We start from the raw sequence: 22,091 nt of genomic DNA, 5'->3' as shown, positions 1-22,091 counted from the left end.
TATTTAGTTTCCTTAAGATATAACTTACACATATATTTTCAATTTAATTAATATGATAAAAATATTACTTAAGCCAGCTCCATTTTAGGCCTTTCTAGAGTAAAATGAATACTACGTTCTTTATATTTATGTAGTTATAGTAATCACACTTCTTTCTAATGCAATAGCTATTTCAATATTTTTTCTTATTTAGTTACACTGTTAACTTTTTAAATATATCAAATGGAAAAATTCAATCATCCATTTAAAAATATACCATAAAAATTTCTTTAAAATGCATATATTGGTAAATTTATGCGGATTTTACCTCAATAAAATTTTTTTTCTAACCTTTTCAGTGGAGAATTATGATCATTTCAATTAAGAGTGGCAATGGAAAAACAGTATGAAATAATCTAGGAAGTACTTAGACACCTGGATTAGATAAGATAGCAAAAGTCTGGAAATCTTTTTGCATTTGCAATAATCATTAGGGGATTTTCCTAGTATAGGAGTCAAAGGGGAAACTTAAAACCCACCATCACCACCACCACCACAACAAAAAACTGTGTGATATATAGTATCAATTAATGATATTAACACAAGGGGAAAAAAACAGCAAAACAAAACAACAAACAAAAAAACACAGAGGAAATAAAACCATTTTTTCCCCTTTCAAGATAGCCAGATTCTTATTCCTTCAGACATGAGACAAATATCTCAACACAGGATAGAACCATTGCTTGGTATGACAGAAAAATGAAGCCAGAGTTAAACAGTGAACTGCTGACCTTCTCTTCAGTGCACAGATGCCGCCACTCTTAAGAGAGGGAGCTCCCAGTGCTCTACTTGTTGAGTGAACAGTGCCCGGCACATTATTTTTGGTCAGAAAATACCACAAAATCCTGCCCTCATCAAAAGTGCTCCCAAGTCAATGTTTAAGACATTTTATAGTTACAGGCAAATTCTTCCTTAGGAGAAAACTTTCATCACTGTAAAAAACACCCTCCCAGTGATGTAAACTTGTATTTATGACCACTAGGGGCTGTGAACACCACTAACCCGGAAGGTGAACATAAGTTAGTCATGTAGGTTTCTATCACAGATACGGTTAATATAAGATTTTTATTTCAAAGGAGCTCTGCAATGAAGACATAACTGAAATGAAAGAACAATTCACTATGAAAAAGTCCCCTCTACTAAAACCAAACATTTTCAGAAGAATTCCTGTATATCAAATAAGTAACAAAAAATTCTGAGACAAATGAATAAAATTATGAATGCAGATCAAATACCCACATTGAAGAACAACTATGTCTAATTCTGGAAGATTCACCAGTATGAACAATCCTGAGCATCTATTTTTAAAGTCTCAACCAGGCCAGCAAATGCAGATAAAAGCAACATCTTAATCTGGTTTTATATTATAGGTCCAGTTTTACAACCTAATAAATGGGTGATGAAGCATATACATTTGGTTTATTTTCTTTTTATTTATTTTTGTGTCCAATATATATATTTTTTGGTATTAGATGGGTTTCCAGGAATGAAACTGCAAATAAAAGCAATGTAGGAAATGGACTCAACTTAGGGTCAGTTCAATTGACAATTATTATTCAGAAGCCAATTAAGTCATATAATTTGAGGACCACTTTTATATCCTAGAATTTGCAGATATTTTTTGATGCTACCTAATTTTGTGATGCTACATAAGCATCACAATCATATATGTTGCTGTAGCACTTCCCGTCTGTCTCTGTCTTCTATTTTCTCAGCTTTTTCCAGAGTGTTCTCGCTGTACTTCTCTCCATCTCAACCTTCCTTCTCGTATCCAAAATTCACTTTTTTTCAATGAAATCTGGCCTTACCAATTGTTACATTCTAATGAACATAATTAGAAAACTATGAAATGGAAGACGTGAAATATATACTGACAGGAATTTTCAGAAAAACTACAAAAGCTTATTAACATACCTTATTTTCAATGAAATTACCAGAATTCATCTAATTGGGAAAATGAATGCTTTTATGGCAACCAGAAAGATACTTATGGAATTAGTATCCTTAATTATTAAAAAGAAAACTATTAGAATTTTTTATAATATGGATAGCATAAAACTTTTTATTCTGATTTTTATCTAGATTCAAAATTTCTATGATTTTTATGTCAATGAAAAATAGCTACAGATACTCCCAAATGATGCAATTTAAAAAAAAAATTATTAACGTTTTCATTGTCTTAGGTATTCAGAACCCAATATCTGAGTTGTAATAGCAGAAAGTATAAGTTTTACCGGCAAAATACCTGAAGAAAAAAAAATCCCATATTTCATACACTGATAACTAATGATTGAGGACGCCCAATAGAATCAAATACCAAGTATTCTGATAGATCTACTAAAGATTTAGTTATAGAATGACTATTAATGTACTTACGTTCTAAAATACATCAAACTGCAAACTACAACTAGCTGCCCATATTTTTAAAAATCTAAACAAAATTTAGGTTTCTAGAAAAAAGTATTAAAAATCAAACAATAAAATAATCAGAAGACAGTACCTCCAACAGTAGGCTGCATTTCCTTTGTTTTTGGGACAAAAATTCTGATTACACTTGTGTTGATATAAATCAAAGGTAAATTGCGTGAAGTCAGTGTATGGGTCCTCATGGGCTGACCAGATTTTCTTTTCTCTTTTTGGGTCCTTGGTAGTTTTGCTTGAAATATACTTGCGACGGCATTAAGTAAAGGGAAAAAAAGGACAATATCAAAGGCTTGTGCTGAAAGAAGAATCTCATGAAGAAAATGAGGAGAACCATCCATTAAACCTTCAGATAACTTATGAAAACTTCTTCGCTCATTTCTTGATGTTAACTTGTGTCGGACATTTTTTGTTACAGCTTTTGTATATGTCAGAGAGAGAAATCCATGCTGCTGATGAGAGCCATCTAAAAGTTTTGCAGTTGTCTGTTCCAGAAAAAGGAAATCACAATATGCATTTCATTAAAAAAAAAGGCAAACAGAAAAAATGTTTTCAAAGCAGAAAATTACCTCAACTGGTATTTTAATCCTTTTAGTATGTATTACTCTACAACTCTTAATGGCCACATTACTGATGAATTCTGTAGATGAGGCAGAAATACCTAGGAATGCTGGAATGTCTGAGACTGAACTGAAAGTTAGGAAACCTGAGTTCGAGTTCTAGAACTTGAGAGAGGTAATTGACTTCTTTGTGCATGTTTCTATAGTTTCTTCATTTTCTGTATGATTAATAATTTGAAACAGACTGTCTTTACATTTTATCTTTTCATTCTTGGTAATTTTTCATTACGAGCACCAATATGCTGTCATAGTATATGAGTTCATGGAGTGGCTGTTTATTCAGAGGAACTGAAATGAACCATCTTGTGATCAGCAACCTGAATAGGCAAGATGACTGCCTGCTCTAGAGAGAACTTAATGGTTGTAAGAACAGAGTTTTGTGTTTTGATAATTTGACTAATATATATGAAAACAGAGCCCATATGACGAGCCTTATTGATACCACACTTTGATAACATTTAGTGGAAATGGCAATGTGTCACAAAACAAAGCATTTGTCTTTTAGAAATTGCCTATTTTCAGTGGCTATCACCTTGTTTACAGAACCTATTAACTCTCCTATGACTCCTAAGGCACAACATTGTATACTGATACACCAAAAATTTGATTGAGAATGAAAAATGTATCATTATACTTCAATATTTCTGATAAAACTAGCCCAACTAACTCTGATATTTAAATTTCACACTATAAATTATAATAAAACTGCATACTTAAAAAAGGTAAAGTAAAATTTAGATTAAATGTATCCCTTAACACACGAAATGGACAGCTAGTGAAAAAAGTTTACCAACACAAATTAATGTCCATGAAATCCTATTTTTTTAATTACTGAATATAAAATTAAAGTTGAGTTGTTAATACCCTCCCCTTCCTATCCCCTCTCCCCATAAATCTGATACGTTTTTTTTTCTAGCTATTAGGCTCAAAGAGTATATTAAGAGAGGAAGCAAACTGTGAAAGAAGAAAAAGAAGGGAATATATTTCATAGTCACATAAATGGGAAAGGAGGAGCAAGAAGGAGCAAAGCAGCAATTTGTTTGAGGCTATGTTATCCCATTTCTAGTAAACATTTTTTGCTTCCATTTTCTTCCTCTCATTTTGTTGCCTATCATCAAATGACATGGAGAAAGGAAAAAAAGTATACAATTCAACTTTTACTGCTAATTTTGCTTTTAATCTAGACTTCACAATGAAAGAAGGTGAGATAAGATTTCTTTGATATACATCTTTTTTTTTTTTAAAGATAACTGACTATTAAAAAAAAACCAACTTGGAAATTAGGAGTTAAAAAGAAATGCAATTTAATCATTTGTCCTTTAATGGTCTGCCCTACAATGCTTTTTACTGTTCTCAACTTTCTCACTGCCTCTCCTCCTTTCTACACTCAAAACAAAAGGACACATAGTAAAGAAAGAATAAATATCCCCATCTCAGGTTGCTGGATGGCAGGCAATAGTGATGGAGAAGGGTGGCTGTGGTATGGCCCCAGTGTAAAGAGCTACAACACTTTTTCTCCCTGGGTGTCTAAACTGGATTTTGGGGGAAGGTAGAACCTAATACTAAGCTAAATAATTCATAATAACTCTTCATTAATGGCAGCATTTGAATCCTGTTAAACTGTATAAAAACTGTTTCAACATATGAATATTGTGATTTGGAAAAATATTTTTAAACATACTGAAAGTTAAGCATCTTGAAATGCAAACTCCATGTAAGTAGTTTTGTTTTTTTAAATTGCTACATCTCTAATTTCCTATATGTAAAGGGCAAAAATTGAAAGAACGAATACTAACTGGAGTTTAGAAAACAAATATTACATTACATATAGTAATAGTCAACATTTTATACCACTTAAAATGAAAAGTAAGAAAATACTGATACTAAAGAAATTTAAATAAAAGGCATCTAATAATGAATATTTTGTAGGAAAACTGAAAATTAAGGAAAGAATTTTAAGGCATTAATATTAGTTTTTCATTTTTTTCATTAATACAGGTTAAATTATGTAAGAATATTTCTCATAGAAACTGAGAAGAAAATAAATCTAAACAGAACTTCCACTGACATGAAAGCCACATTTTTACATCCATCACTACAGAGAGTCTATACTAGGAAAAGTTAAAATAAAAAAAAATGGCATTTGCTATTCAAATAGATTATTAAGCTTGAAATCTAGGAACACAATTATTTAAAATATTTTGGCTTATTTTTATAATGCTAAAAGAGATATGTCTTAAATACCTTCTGAGTTACAAAGAAAAAAGGAAAAAGATAAATAGTTCTCTGCTCAGAGAATATCTAGTATTTGCAATGATTTTACAAATTCTTGAGAATGATTACATTGTTAAAATTCGCTCTTAATATTTAATAATAACCCTATTTTATTGACTTTAAGAACATCACTTAAAATAATTAGCTTAAGAACATATATAAATACATTGTACCATTAGAAAAATCGGAATAAGCAGGATTCTAAACTAAAAGTCACTAGTGTTCAGTCTAGCATTCATCTTCTATCCAGTCAATGATAGAAGTACAGACTTGTACAGAATCAAGAGGGCATCAAATAATGTACTTTGAATTAATTGTGAGAAGGCAATGGTGCAATAATAGAAGAGAAATATGACTCAGTAAGAATCATAAAAGGAATGACAAAAGCTGTAGGGTCAACTCTTGATCCTTCAATAAATACTCCATTTAAAAAAATAAACATTATATTTAACATCCTAATTTGATTTTCTTATGCTTATGTTAAATTAGTTTAGATTCACAAAAACAGAGTGACAAAAAGCATGCATAAGTGACCCAGAAACAAATTAGATTATAGTGGAAAACCAGCCTATGATTTAAAAATACATTACAGTTAATTTACAAAACAGATGATAGAGAGGAAGATGAAAATCAAGAGTTGACTCTATGGATAGTTCAAATTCCTTCTGTGGATTCCTGTTAATGGAAGTTCTGTAGCTTAATTTAAAAATGATTTCTTACAGAAGGAAAGAAGCCAGAGCAATTACTGAAAGGGTCCTGCTTGCTGATGGGTTGAACCAATAAGGTGCGTCTGTTCAGCTTGTCAGTACAGGAAAGGAAGACACCTCCACATTGCCCCAAAGACCAAAACTCTTCCCCAAGGCTTGAGGTGATGGACAGGAGCAAAGAAGGTGAAAAGACAAAAAGCAATAAAAGCCATAAGCAAAAAAAAAAATCTGGATAGTTTTAAATTCTGATTAGTTTGCACAGTTTTAGCTTTGAGCCACGCTGGGTACGGCTTCTGTCTGGACCAACTTCTGCAACAACATCGTTATTGGAAATAAACAAAAAATAATTGCTTTTAGTATAAAACTACCATTCAGTTTATGATAAAGGACAATTCCCTATGATCTCACTTATAAAATACAAACAACTTCCGAGTCAATATAATAATATGTAAATGGTATAGTATATTTAATAAAAGCAATCCTACCTTTGCCTTTTTGATAAATTTGCTTAATTGCTATAACAGGAAGATGGTTATAAAACATGAGCAGCTTAAAGGAATGAATAGTTTTAAATTTACAATGTGATTTTTGAGGAATAGGTCAAAAAGAATTTACTCTGAGCTCTAATTCTTGTAATCATTAGTCCTATTGCATGAAACAAAGATAAACAGTTTTATGATACATTGCCAAAAATCATAATTACTTAACGGGTCTCACCACAGGTTTTTCTTTGCACTGTAGAAATACTCCTTCAAAATGTCCTGACTGCCAACCTTCCCCTTGCCTGGAAAACATAAGTTCACCTTATCTGTTCTCTTCAATTTTTCTGGTTAAAATAATTGAGCATATATAACTATTTCAAATAGTTATGATGCAAACAACACTACTCTGAACTAAAAAGAAGATCTAACAATGCAATCATTAGAACAATTTACATTAACATCAAACCCTGGCAGTACTGCTTAGAAGTCCCAATGGTAAATTATACATTTATGTATAAGGGTAAATTATACATAAAGTCCTGAGGGCAGGACTTATGTCTATTTTGTTAAATACATATCCCTAGCACTTAGCATAGGGGCTGGCACATAATAGACACTTAATAAGTATTTTCATTAAATGAATGAATAAATAAGTTAATTTATCTAAGTATTTAAATTTTACATAAATGTAACAGTAAAATTGGCAATGAACTACAACACTGATTATAATATCACATCATTAAGAAATTATTTCCACTATAATATATATTTATAAGTCTCTGACAAGGATCATTTTGATGTGATTCATACCAGCAAAAAGGAACTAAACAGCTAAGCATTTCTTTATCAAAAGCCAATTAATGACTTTGCTTTTAATACAACAAAATAATTTTCATTTGCTTGGTAAGATAATACTATTATAATAGGTCTTAATATTTATCCAGCAAAATATTTTAAGTTTCAAAATTATGACATGATTTTTAAGCTGTGACAGATTTGGTAATTATTGACATAAGCAATATCACGTGAAAAGGGATAAAAATTCAAATTTTTTAAAATAGAATTAGAGACAACTAAATAAAAAGACTTTTTAGCATATGTAATGCATATATGTATTTATGTATAGAAACAAATCACGTGCTGCTACAGGCACTAAAAAAATAATTGCTGAATGAATAAATATTACAAATCCAAAAAGAAATGGATATTAAACCTGTTTCTAAGCCAAAATAATGGAAAATTGAAGTTAAGATGCTGTTTAAAATAATTTTTAAAAAAGCATCTTTGAATTTTATGGTATATGAATATTTCAGTTAAAAAAATAAAGCATCAAGATACTATTACAAAGCAGTGAAAAAATCTGTATTTTTATTTGAGAAAAATTAATGGCAGAACAGCTATAGAATTTTGTGAAAATATTTGAAACTTAAATTTTTTACTACCATTATTTACTATTACAAACAAATCATGTTAGCACATAATCATACTTGTGATATAAATTTATTAGGGAAAGAATGATATGGTTCTAGGAACATCCACCACATGTACATTAATCATCTGTGAGATAAGAGAAGAGTCTTCAAAGTGCTAAGGGACATGAGATGTTGCCCCTTCTCAGTCTACAGTTAGCACTGGTATAGGGAGTGGATGGGAAGCACACAGGCCAGTGTTTCAGGCATCTTAACAAAAATAAAACATACATAACAAATCACGTGAGATGATTAGCAAAGCATCTTAGTTCATTTAATACAGCGATGTGGACATTTATGAACAGATTTGCCATCTTATAAAACAAAAGTTTATTATATTCCTTATATGAATAAATACTAAGTAAAATTAACCAATTTATCTTTTAAAAACTCTCTTGGGAATGAGTGTGTGTATGTGTGTGTGTGTGTTTTAATAGCTAACCAAATTAAAATATTAAAATCCTTATACTGACTTTGTACAAAGAAAAATATAGCTTTTCCCAAGTTAATTACTCATTACTTACCTGCTTTTATAGTGATCAATATTGAAACTTTCTATTTTACATTTTACTTTAGTATAAACATCCTGGACATCTATAGAAGCACTGAGATCTTCTAATTCACTGACCATACAAACCTCTGCAATAATAACAAAATATTAATATCAATATAGGCCTCACCATTAAGATAGAACATCTATATCAAGATAGAGGAAGTCCCAGTAAATATTTGAAGTGTGGTATCTTATAAAACCAAGGATCTCTGCAATACTTTTAGTGACAATGATTTAATGCATCCATACGACCAATGAAGAAAATATCTCATTGTCTTTGGAGTGAGTTTTGATACAAATAAGACAAAATTTAGGTATTACAAAATCAAAGAGAATATGTACATAGAGACACAAAAATTCTAAATATTGACAAGATTCAAAATGCTAGTACTGCTAATAAAAATCACTTGAATTCAATCTAATAGTATAATTATAAAGACAATAATAAACTTAATTCCTATATCTATTCTAAAATTAGTGTTTAATATTTGATCATTTCAGTAGAGAATAAAAGTAGGCCTGTACCTGTGCCTTTATTTTCAGGATCAGGAGCAAAGAGTTTTATAGTAATTTTGGGGAGCACCCATTGCATCCATAAGCTAACACGTCCACTGGATCCACCAATATTACTTGTAGTTTGTTCCAAGGTAACAGAATCTGAAAATGGGGAGTCATCACCGGCTTGTACAGAATCTCCCTGGAGTAAGGAAAATAATACTTTATAACATAAATAAAAATAACTTAAAAATAAACTTATAATTTAAAACCTGCAATTATTACTTGTAACTTGTCTACATCATAAGCTAATGTACATGTATATCATACCAGTTTCCTCTAAAAGTACATAAGATCTGGAACAAGTCAGTATCATAACAATGAGTGCTTCCGTATAAAGCAGGGTCTGCAAGCTACAGCCAAGGACAAATCCAACACTGTTTTTATATATAAAGTTTTACTAGATCACAGCCACACCTACATATTGTTTATGGCTGCTTTTCAGCAGAGTTGAATAGCTGCTAAGAGATTTTAAGGCCCATAAAGGCTACAGTATTTACTGACTTGCCCTTTAGAGAAAAAGTTGGTATATCTGCCCCTGCTATAGAGCATTTAAGTATGAATCTAAAATAACCACAGCAAAGTCAGTATGCATAGTACAAACAAAAGCTAAACATTTACCACACCTGAAATATTTTAATACGAGACATTAAAAATTAGTAGATTCGAAAACAGATTTTTAAAAATATTTTATAAGATTAAAAGTCTCTTAACTAGAGGTATAGAGCATGCACTTATTCGATTTAACAAATAAATATGTACTGAACTCTGGAAATGAACATGTTCCTAGTTTAGTGCTGTCAAATTTGCTGCCAAAGGTTTGTTTGCTTGAGTTTGGTCTTTTCAGGAGCTTTTAGTGGGCCTGAGAAAAACAAACCTTGGTTTGGAGTTGTATACCTCCAGTCTCAAAGGAAGAAAGAGATGGTGCCAAAGATAGTGATCACTTACTGATGTGTTCTGTTTTTTTAGGATTAACCACCAAGTATTTGAGTTTTCAAAACTCCAAACTTTGCAATCATTCAAAACTGCAAATAAAACTTGGGAGTCTAAAGCCACATTCTGAGATCTGATCAAATACAATGTAATGTGTTTGTTTAGAAGTGTCTGTGTGTGTGTGTGTGTGTGTGTGTGTGTGTGTGTGTGTGTGTGTGTGTGTGTGTAACATTAGTTATATATGCTTAATCAAGTTTGTCTGGCAGGCAGCGTGATGTACTAACTAGGTTAAGGACATCAGACACTAGCCATGTGATTTTAACAAGTGATTTAACCTCTTAGAACTTGTTTCCCTCTGCAAAATGGTTATAATGATGTATATCTCTTAGAATTGTTAAGATTAAGAGAACTATATATAGAAAACAGTTTATAAGTGGTAGGTATAATTATCACCAGCAAACTGAATCACTGCATAGAAACTGTACACTCACATTCTTAGGGAATTGGTCTTCTAAACTCTATTGCCTTTCTTATTTTGTCATCTTTCTAACTTCAGGCACATTTTCATTTGCCATACATTCTCGGCTTTCAACAGTTGTGGTTTTGAATGTCTCATGCAGCATATTCACTCCCTATGCTAAGGAGTCAGGACCAGTGCAACAACCAGAACACAGCATCCCTTCAAGTTCAATAGAAGACAATATAACATGGTCAATATGCCTTTCTTTATGGGTAAGTTTTCAGTGCAGAAGCCACTAATCTTTCCTAGTTAAGCCATTAGCCTAAAACCTAAAAGTGAATAAGATAAGCAAACCCCCCATGAAAAACAAAACCCCAAACCCTGCTCTCATTACCACAGACCTCCCAACTAGACACGTGTATATTCAGTTTCTATATGAAGCTTTTTCCTTGAACTCAGTGTTTCACAATTTCTCTCAATCAATATCTCTCAATTTTCCTGAATCTTCAAACGGAGAACAAACAGGGAAGCATTTCACAGAAAAGGCAAATGTTTATTGATGGAAAACGGGCATCAAGCACAACTAAGAAATAGTGTCCTGTGATTTACTGTGATAGAAAATTATGTAGTTAAACCTGAAGATAGTATAGTCATTACTTATCTCAGATACACCAAACAAAAGAAACTCACCATTTTTCATACAAATGTTCCTCCAAAATAAGTGTTCCTAAATCTGCTGTAACTGAAATGCTTAGAACTTGAGAAGCCTTGAAACAATTCAGGTTTTTGGTTAGCCATCCAAAGTAGCATAACATCTAATGAAAAGCACAAACTAATTCCAGAAAAAGATGGATTTTACAAAGTCAAATTCTATAGATGACAATATTATGTGGTCAGTATGCCTTTCTTCATGGATAGGTTTTTAGACAAGAAGCTTGCATAAATTAAATACTCCCTCTAATACTTAGAATAACATTATAATCCAAAGAATGGAAAATTGCAGAGAAATAACTCAAATCACGGAGATCTTGATTTTTAACACTACTGGGTATATTTAGTAAGAATTCTAAGAAAACTATGGCTTCAAATGGAATAAATAAGCACCCCTGAGAAAAAGCTTTGCTCTCCTTCCTCATGCAGTTTCAATTTTCACTTTGGATTTACAACATTTGGTGTGGTGTTGTTAAATATGTTTATGCATTAATTTTCTGCTCTGTTTCCAAATCTACAGCAAAAATCGAGCCAGAATCAAAGATGCTGAACTATTTTCCCACACCTACTTATGCCAAGTTCTAAAATATACAGTTCAATTCTTTCACCATTCTGCTGCAAATTGACCAAAATACTGAGTTTATTTTCCTAGCTGAATTTATCTTTGTTCATCTGGAAGAGCAAACACTTGAGTCCTTCATCCTTGGCCTGCTTCAGAGCTCAGGGATGATCAGAGTTTTGGCCACACTGCCACTTTCCCTTATCAAAATAACTTCAGTGTTCTTGTTCAATCACAAAACTTCCCCAAGGGCTAAACACTTACACCACCATCTGTACTTAAGTCAGCAGTAACAAGTGGCCTGCTGTGGTCTCCGCTACCTTTGCTCTCACTATTACAATGCAAGGGTGAGAACAATGATTAACTGTTTTTAAGCTCAATACTTAAGCCTCTCACTCATATTTCCCCCTCGACTACCACCCAGATTGAAGTTCAGGAAGCTAGAGCTATAGTCACGCAAAAGTACGGTGCTCCCTATCAACACGTCAGCATGAAAAGGACTCATAAAGTATAAATCATCCAAGGATCATATAAACAAATACTTCTTTTTTATTTTACACAAATAAGTGTTAGAGTATGCTAGTAAGTTCTCTATATTTGAAATAATTAAAAAATAATAATGTTGATCCAATGGAGAAAGGAAAACAATACCTTAAATAGTAAACTAATTTTTAAAATTTTATAAACTGTTTTGAGTGCAAATTTTAGTTAGAAGTAAAGTCAAAGCTGTAATTTCAAAGTGATTAGCAGATGCAAAATTCATATAAATAATCACCACAATGTAAGGTGACGTCAGACTACCAGGGCAATTTAAACAAGAGAACTATTTGAATTTTGAAAACAAAATCAAGTAAGCCACTAATTAAGACACTATGGACACTTTTGATATGATTATTTCTAAATAGGAAAAGCATTATATACAAAATATTTTGTTGAATGATTTGTGATGGTTAAATAATAATCTTCAATTATCCAAACTGCTTTGATATACTGTCTGTTTTTTCTACAGCTATTGAAATGAGAAAATGATATCTAAATGCTATGATTACCATATTTTGAATAAAAGTTTCTTCCTATCTATTGAGAAAACATTAAAGATAAATGTTAAATGATATAATTCTATTTTCAGGAGGTGATTTAAAATAATAAAATATTCTTAAAAAGCAATCAAGTAAAAGTTCAAGCTCAATACTATCTGAGGGGTTGTTTGGAATAATAATTTGAGGTAGATTATTACTTAGAAGACTAGGTTAACTATACTTGAATAATGAAAAATTGACAACAGGTTTACTATACCAGTTGATGCCAAAAAACTTTTCAATCCAATATTAACTTTTTTTTAAAGGATAATCAATGCATTTTAAACAGTCATTGGACATTGAGAAATGAACAACCTCATGCTGAATTTTTATGAGAACAACATGCACATTCCCATAAAGCTATTTAAATTTTTATCAACAAATAATGTAAGTCAACTTTTGCCATGAACCTAAGATTTCCAACTGAGAATTTAATGTGTCAATTTTTATTTTAGGTAAAGTTGTAAATGAATATTCTTGCATTCACTAAGCATTTTAGATTCTTCTAAGACTTTATAATTATTTATTATACCACTGCCACAAAGAATGATGGTATTATCAAAACAATTACACATACACACATGCATACTTGCATAAAGGAAAGCTAAAGTGAAAAGCTGCTAAAGGGTTCATCTAAAATCACAACTGAACTGGAGGGATTTAATTTTATTAACACAATATAGTCATCCCATAATAAATGTCCTTTTGATATCACTTTTTTCTAATACTACTGAGAACTCAGAGGTCCAAAATATCATTTTATATAATTATAATAGCTTCCAAGAGATCTTTAGATGGTGATTTTATCCCATAAGGGGAGTATGGGAATGTGCATGTATTCGTGTGAGTGTGTGTTTGCTTTGTTAACTTGTCATGAAAAGTTACCATCAAAATGTTAGTGCTTTTTAAGGTAGTTTTTTTTTTAAGTTTAATTAGAACTTTATTTATTAGAACACATTCACCCTCATTCCTTTACATGTGGTCTATAGCTGCTTGCACTTTACAACAGCAGAGATAAATAGTTGAGACAAAAGCAGGGCCCACAGTGTCTAAAATATTTACTATCTGGACCTTAACAGAAAAGGTTTTTCAATCCCTGTGCTAGACAATGAAGAAACAAAACAAGATCTAATGGTGGCCTTGAACAAAAAGCAAACCTTTATAATTCAGTATGATAAATACTGGAGCATGAATAATCTCAGAATACTATAGAAGCATATAGTTGGGACACACAGCCCAAATTGCAGGGAGGGACTGTGCCGTAAATAAAGGTTTTGGAAATCGGGTTAGATGACACTTAAGAGACCAAATGATGAAGAGCCACAGGTCATGCTAAAGAATTCAAATTTCATTTTGAAGACAACAGCAAGCCTTGATAGGGTTTTTTTTTTTTAATTCAGTTTTATTGAGATATATTCACATATCATACAATCATCCATGGTGTACAATCAACTGTTCACAGTACCATCATATAGCTGGGCATTCATCACCCCAATCTATTTTTGAACATTTTCCTTACACCAGAAAGTATCAGAATCAGAATAAAAAATAAAAATAAAAAAGAACACCCAAATCATCCCCCCATCCCACCCAAGTTTTCATTTAGGTTTTTTCCCCACTTTTCTACTCATCCATTCATACACTGGATAAAGGGAGTGCGATCCAAAAGGTTCTCACAATTGTACTGTTACTCCTTATAAGCTACGTTGTTTTACAATCGTCTTCAAGAGTCAAGGCTACTGGGTTGGAGTTTGGTTTTCAGGTATTTACTTCTAGCTATCCCAATACATTAAAACCTAAAAAGTGTTATCTATACAGTGTGTAAGAATGTCCACCAGAGTGACCTTTCGACTCCATTTGAAATCTCTCAGCCACTGATGCTTTACTGCATTTCATTTCACATTCTCCTTTTGGTCAAGAAGATGTTCTCAATCCCACGATGCTGGGTCCAGATTCATCCCCGGGAGTCATATCCTGCATTGCCAGGGAGATTTACACCCCTGGAAGTCAGGTCCCATGTAGTGAGGAGGGCAGCAAGATCACATACCAAGGTGACTTAGAGAGAGAGAGCCACATCTGAGCAACAAAGAGGCACTCAGGGGGAGACTCTTAGGCACAATTATAAGCAGGTTTAGCCTCTCCTTGCAGCAACCAGCTTCTCAGGGGCAAGCCCCAAGACAGAGGGCTCAGCACATCAAGCTGTCAGTCCCCAATGTTTGTGAGAACACCAGCAACAATCCAAGTGAGGAAGTCCAGCACCTCTGCATCCTCCACCCAAATATATATTTTTATTTTCCACCCAAATTACTTTAGGATGTGTTGCTATTTCATTCTAATCTATACAGACCTACCATAGCTCACTTTTTAAGGTAGTTTTTATTGATGGGTTATCTTATAAGCAAAATGGCAATAAAAAATATTAATGAACATAGTTATATAATGCTTCACTTCTGAATACAAATTTTTGGTAACTTCAACTAGCTAAAATACAGTAGAGTATGTTCTTTCAGTGTAGGAGGTAAAATCTTATTTATCTTTGGATACATGACGTAATGTGAAAGAGACAGCTAGCTGTGTATCAAAATTTGTGCTCCCATTTCTATAATACAGAATTGTTTATGGGCAGCAGCCAGCCAGCTATAGGCTAAATTTCACAGCCCACCCTGTATTATGTATATACACACATCTGTGGCCCACCCCAAATGTTATGAATTCTTCTAAGGATAAGGGATTATGTCTTAGATACTAATACCTTTTTAAAAAAGACTAAACATTAATAAACTATGTATCTAATTAAAGAAATTAGAAAAACAACAAAATAAACTTAGGAAAAAGCACTATCTTTCAAAGCCTGAGCTCCAGGTAGTGGGAAAAAGTTACCCTAGAGAGTTCTGAAACACAGCTTTGCAGTGCATGTGGATTTAAGGGCTTGTTTTATATACCCAAATGTTTTGAAAAACTTCTAGTGATGAAATGAACAATGAAGTGGTCCTGGGCTAGTGGTAACCTCTGAAATTCATCAGAGAAGCAAACACATTAAAAAAAAATCCTTTGTGGGGACAGGTTTCAACCACTTTTTTAGAGTCTCATAGATGAAGTTTTATTTATGAAGAACACCTAATACAAAATTACTTTACATATAAGGAAACAACCTACTATGATCAAGACTTAAGTACAGAATGAACACTAGGACTAGACTCTCATGAAATCAGATAACAGATCTTATAAAAAATATAAAATAAGTATGTTTACACTGATTAAAGACATAAAAAACAAACTGAAAATATAAATTTAAATATAGTTTTATCTATTTACATCAAAAAGTTTTGTAGTGACTTAATGATTGTATACATCCCTGTGCTCTGCACGATAGTACATCAGATTTAATTTAATCATGATGAATCAAATACAAAAATCAATTAACATTCATTTATTCACGTAGCACTGTAATGGTTGTTTAAATTGGGGTAACAGTCTGATAATAAAGATAGTGGGTAAGGGACAGTGTTGAATAGTTTATATTCCATATCCAGTGACAAATATAATCATTATTTGACATCCTTATTTCTAAGCCAATGGAGCCTTTCAGTATAACTCATTTGACTTCTAACTTTTAATGTTTGGCTTACAACTTATTTCAGATGAAAAAAAAAAGCATAGAGTATAAACTAATATGGAAGTAAAAAAGAAATAAAAGGTAAATTATTCAATAAGACTAAACTGAGAATATTTTTTGCGAGTTGTACAAACTTTAATTAGAGCCTAAACAACGCTAGAGCTTTCCTTTCATAATAAAGATTTTATCAAGAGAAAATTATGTTCAACTTGAAAATATTACCTAATATTTAACATATTAACTGAAATATAAAATCATATTTGTATAGTAGCAAAAATACATAACATTCCTTTAACATCTACAGTCAATATGTTCATCAGTTTTATTCTGTCTAGATTGGGCTGCTAGAGTGGGATTAGAACCTTTATGTTATCATTAAGTATTATTTTACCAATGAGTAGTAAAAAATTCATTTTCTAGGACCCAAACAATGTCAGTGTGAGACTGGGAAAAGGATCAAGACACTTGCCTGTGTTCCCTTTAAAAGAATTAAATTAGTATCTTTTGTCCACCCAGCCTTTACCATTTCCTATTTCATTCTCCATCTCTTCTAAGTTAAAACCTCTTTAGTATCCAAATAACATCTAAATTAATACCTACCAAATTTGGATGAGGTATCTGTTATAGCCAAATACCCTTTCCCTGAGGATTACCTTTTTCATTATCATGGGAATATATGGTGATTTTGAGAATTTTTACATGGAAAGCAGGGCTTAAACTTTGGCTAAGCTGAAAATAATAATACCATTAAAGAAACATGGGAAAAGAGGGAACTTAAAGTAAATGCTCTGGTTTCTAAACCAATTTCAACTAATTCCAGTTACAAATAATAGTCTAAAAACGGTTGTACTAGAAATGAGGAAATCAGAAAACAATTTTTGTTTTTCCAAATATTTTAGGAAAAAATAATACCAATACTATACCTACTTTTGCAAAGAATAAAACAAGAGAGAATACCACCCAGATCACTTTACGAAGACAGAATAACCTTGATACCAAAATATGACAAGGATATAATGAGAGAGAAAAGTTTAAGTCCAGTATTACTCATAAATGTGGATAACAAAATCCTAAACAAAACACCCCAAATTGATGTACAGGTTCAAGGAAATACCAATCAAAATTCCAGAAGTTTATGAAAATTAACATACTGATTTATAATTTAGATGGAAAGGCAAAGGACGAAGAATAGTCAAGAGACCCTTAAAGAAAAGAAAGCCGATACGCAGACTTAGTCTATAAAGTATCAAAAGAAATGATAAAATTACAGAATTAAGAGAGCATATTATTGGTAAAAGGAGAGAGAACTCAAACTATGCATTTATGGGCTCTTGAATTATGGCAAAAGTAGCACTTCAAAGTAGATGTGTCAGGGCAATCATTTTTTTTTTTTTTTAATTTATTTATTTTTATTGAGATTGTTCAGATACCACACAACTATCCAAAGATCCAAAGTGTACAATCAACTGCCTATGGCACCACCATACAGCTGTGCATTCATCAACACAATTATTTTTTTTCAATTTTTAGAACATTTTCACTACTCCAGAAAAGAAACGAAAACAAAAAAAAGGAAACTCACATCCTCTCATACTCCTAACCATGACCCCCACCTCCATTATTGATTCATGGTTTTGGTATAGTACATTTGTTACTGTTGATGAAAGCATGTTAAAATACTACTAACTGTAGTATATAGTTTGCAATAGATATATATTTTTTCCCTATATGCCTCTCTACTATGAACCTCTAGTTATAGTGACATACATTTGTTCTAGTTCGTGAGAGAGATTTCTAATATTTGTATAGTTTAATCACAGACATTGTCCACCACAACATTCACTGTTTTATATATTCCCATCTTTTAACCTCCAACTTTGCTTCTGGTGACATGAGTGACTCTGAGCTTACCCTTTCCACCATCTTCACACACCTTTTAGCACTGTTAGTTATTCTCATTACATGCTACCATCACCCCTATCCATTTCCAAATATTTAAGTTCACCCTAGTTGAACATTCTGCTCATAATAAGCAACCACTCCCCATTCTTTAGCCTCATTCTATATCCTGGTAATTTATATTTCATGTCTATGAGTTTACATATTATAATTAGTTCATATCAGCGAGACCCTGCAATATTTGCCTTTGTGTGTCTGTCTTATTTCACTCAATATAGTGCCCTCAAGGTTTCTTCATCAACCCATTTCTTTTAAGATGGTTTTGTTCAAACACTATACATTCCGTCCTAAGTAAACAATCATTGGTTCCCCGAATAGTCTCGTATTTATGTATTGAGCACCATCTATATAAGGACATTTCTTCCACAAAGACAGAGGAAGAGTCAAAGAAGGCAGGAAGGCAAAAGAAAAAGGCAAGAGAAAGAGAGAAAAACAAACAAACAAACAAACAAAAAAAGTGATAGCTAGAAGCTGATAAAAGGAAAGATAGCATTAACCTAAAGTAGAATAAAGAGTCAGACAACATCACCAATGCCTGGAGTCCCATACCCTTCCCCTATTCCCCACCCCCCCATATGCATTTAGCTTTGGTATATTGTTTTTGTTACATTAAAGGAAGGATAATGCAATGTTTCTGTTAATTCTAGCTTCTAGTTTGCAATGATTGTATTTTTCCCCCAATCCCACCCTATTTTTAACACCTTGCAATGTTGACATTCATTTGTTCTACTTCATGTAAAAACATATTTGTACCTTTTATTATGATCGTTGAGCATCCTAGGTTTCCCTGAGTTACAAAGTCCCAGTCTTTATTGTTTGTCTTTGATTCTGGTGTCCCACATGATCCCAGCCTTCCTCTTTCAACCATATTCATAGTCATTTTTGTTCAGTGTACTTACATTGCTGTGCTACTATCTCTCAAAATTGTTTTCCAAACCTCTCACTCCTGTCTTTTCCTTTCTGTCTGCAGTGTTTCCTTTAATGCTTCCTGTAGAGCAGGTTTCTTGTTCACAAACTCTGTCATTGTCTGTTTGTCAGAGAATATTTTAAGCTTTCCCTCATATATGAAGGATAGTTTTGCTGGATATAGGATTCTTGGTTGGTGGTTTTTCTCTTTCAGTATCTTAAATATATCACCCCACTTCCTTCTTGCCTCCATGGTTTCTATTGAGAAATTCACACATAGTCTTATCAAGCTTCCTTTGAATGTGATAAATCATTTCTCTCTCACTGCTTTCAGGACTCTCTCTTTATCTTTGATGTTTGATAATCTGATTATTAAGTGTCTTGGCGTAGGCCTATTCAGATCTATTCCGTTTGGGGTATGCTGTGCTTCTTGGATCCGTAATTTTATGTCTTTCACAAGAGATGGGAAATTTTCATTGATTACTTCCTCTATTATTGCTTCTGCCCCCTTTCCCTTCTCTTCTCCTTCTGGGACACCAATGACACATAAATTCTTGCTTTTCGTTTTGTCTTTAAGTTCCTGGAGATGTTCCTCGTATTTTTCCATTCTTTTCTCTATCTGTTCTTTTGTGTGTAGGCTTTCAGGTGCCTTGTTCTCCAGTTCCTGAGTGTTTTCTTCTGCCTCTTGAGATCTGCTGTTGTGTTTCCAGTGTCTTTCATCTCTTGTGTTGTGCCTTTCATTTCCATAGATTCCGCCAGTTGGTTTTTTGAACTTTCAATTTCTACCTTATGTACGTTCTGTGTTTTTATTATACGGTTCATCTCTTTTGCCATATCTTCCCTAAACTTTTTTAATTCACATATTATTAGTTGTTTCAATTCCTGCATCACAGTTGAAGTGCAAGTTTGTTCCCCTGACCGGGCCATAACCTCATTTTTCTCGGGGTAGGTTGTAGTTTTCTGTTGTCTAGGCATGGTTTCCTTGGTTACCCCAATCAGGCCTCCCCAGATCAGAATGGGCTAAGGTCCCAGAAGGAAGAAATATTCAGTATCCAGTTTCCCTGAGGGTGTGTCTTAGAAAATTGGTACACCCTGTGGTGCCTCCAGTCACTGTGCTTTTCTGCCCAGCAGGTGGCGCCTGTTAGCCTATAATTCTTGACTGGTGTAAGTTCTGAATGAAAGGCAGGTAGTAGAGCTGGGTCCCACCCCTTTCCCCTTAGAGAAGATAGACACCCTAGGGGGAGGCCATTAGCATTTCAATTATCTCTCTCTGCCTGTGCTATACCCTTGTCTGGGTCACAGAACTGGGAACTGAAAATGGCTGAGGCTTTCTCCACTGAGTTGAAAAAGGAACAGAGCTAGTCTGAGGTGACCCTCCAGCTCTCCAGGTCAGTCGTCACCCAAAGCCTCTGTCTACTCGTTGGGGATTCGTACCTCATAGTTAGCAGTTCATACTCGCTACTTAAAACCCCAGTTGGAGCTCAGCTGAGCTATATTCGCTTGCTGGGAGAAAGCTTCTCTCTGGCACCACAAGGCTTTGTAGCTCAGGCTGTGGGGGAGGGGTCTCCCAATTTGGATCTGCAGTTTTTACTTACAGATTTTATGCTGCAATCTCGGGCATTCCTCCCAATTCAGGTTGGTGTATGATGAGTGGACGGTCACGTTTGTTCCCCTGCAGTTATTCTGGATTATTTACTAGTTGTTTCTGGTTTTTTTCAGTTGTTCCAGGGGGACTACTTAGCTTCCACTTCTCTCTATGCTGCCATCTTAGATCCTCCCCTCCGGGGCAATCTTTTTAATAATAATGCTCGGCCAATTGGTTATCTTTAGGAAAAAAATTAATAACCCTACTTTATAACACACTAAAAAATCAATTCAAGGTAAATTGTAAGTCTACATGAAAAAAGTAATACACTAATTTACCAGAAGATAATATATGAGAATATTTTTATGACCTTAACACAGGGATAACTATCTTAAAGAGAATACATATGAAAAACACAAAAACAGCAACAAAAATACTAACTATAAAGGAAAAATAACTTTGATAACATTGATATTAAGGACTTTTGCTCATCTGAAGTCACTGCTAAGAGAATAAAAAGGCAAACTACAGACTAGGAGAGGATATATTCACACACGGACATCAAAGGCCTTTCATCCAAAATATATAAGGAACTCTTCCAAATTAATAAAAAAAGGTAACTGAATAAAAAAAAAATGGACTAGAGATATATGGGCATGTCACAAGAGGATATCTAAATGGCCAATAAAGCTATGAAAAAATGCTCAACCTCATTAGTAATCAGGAAAGGAAAATGAAAACCTCTAGGAAACATCACTACATACCCAACAGAACAGCTAAAATAAAAAAGACTGACAAAACCAAAAATAAAAGGAATCAAAGATGACTTAGGTTTTAGCCTGAGGAATTAGGTGAATGAAAGTACAATTTACAAAAGATGGGGAAGATGAGATGGTGCAAATTGGAGGGAAGCAAGAGAGGAAGAATCGAGAGTTCTCCTTTGGAAAGGTTAAGTTTTTAGATGCCTATTAGACATTCTATTGGAGATGTTGTGCACACTGTAGGTTATCCACTTGGAGTTTGAAGCTCAGGGAATTGGTCTACAGGAAGGATATAAATGTGGACATTATCAGCACACAAATATTTCCAAAGCCATTAGAATGGATGAGCTCACCTAGAGGAGGAATGTATATATTAGGTCAAACCACATGAAATGGTTGAAT

General features: G+C 33.2%; 1 protein-coding gene across 9 annotated transcripts in view; it reads right to left on the bottom strand.

Annotated features, from left to right (window-relative positions):
• The window catches only part of VPS13B (vacuolar protein sorting 13 homolog B), a 1,017,676-nt gene that overhangs the window by 428,548 nt on the left and 567,037 nt on the right, over window positions 1-22,091 (bottom strand). For 6 of the 9 annotated variants that reach the window (XM_037803400.1, XM_037803396.1, XM_037803398.1 and 3 more), the window contains 4 exons: window positions 9,091-9,262; window positions 8,537-8,651; window positions 6,075-6,216; window positions 2,540-2,945 (listed from right to left, as the gene is read on the bottom strand). In XM_037803400.1, coding sequence (XP_037659328.1) covers window positions 2,540-2,945; window positions 6,075-6,216; window positions 8,537-8,651; window positions 9,091-9,262 — 835 coding nt within the window. Of the gene's footprint in view, window positions 1-2,539; window positions 2,946-6,074; window positions 6,217-6,778; window positions 6,846-8,536; window positions 8,652-9,090; window positions 9,263-22,091 lie in introns of those variants that run through there. The other 3 variants (XR_005211694.1, XM_037803401.1, XM_037803404.1) reach the window with 3 other exon arrangements.

The sequence above is a fragment of the Choloepus didactylus genome, chromosome 14 (assembly GCF_015220235.1).
Source record: "Choloepus didactylus isolate mChoDid1 chromosome 14, mChoDid1.pri, whole genome shotgun sequence".
In the NCBI taxonomy this organism is placed as follows: domain Eukaryota; kingdom Metazoa; phylum Chordata; class Mammalia; order Pilosa; family Megalonychidae; genus Choloepus; species Choloepus didactylus.
Note: the sequence above shows the minus strand (reverse complement) of the source record. Positions and strands in the feature narration are given on the sequence as shown.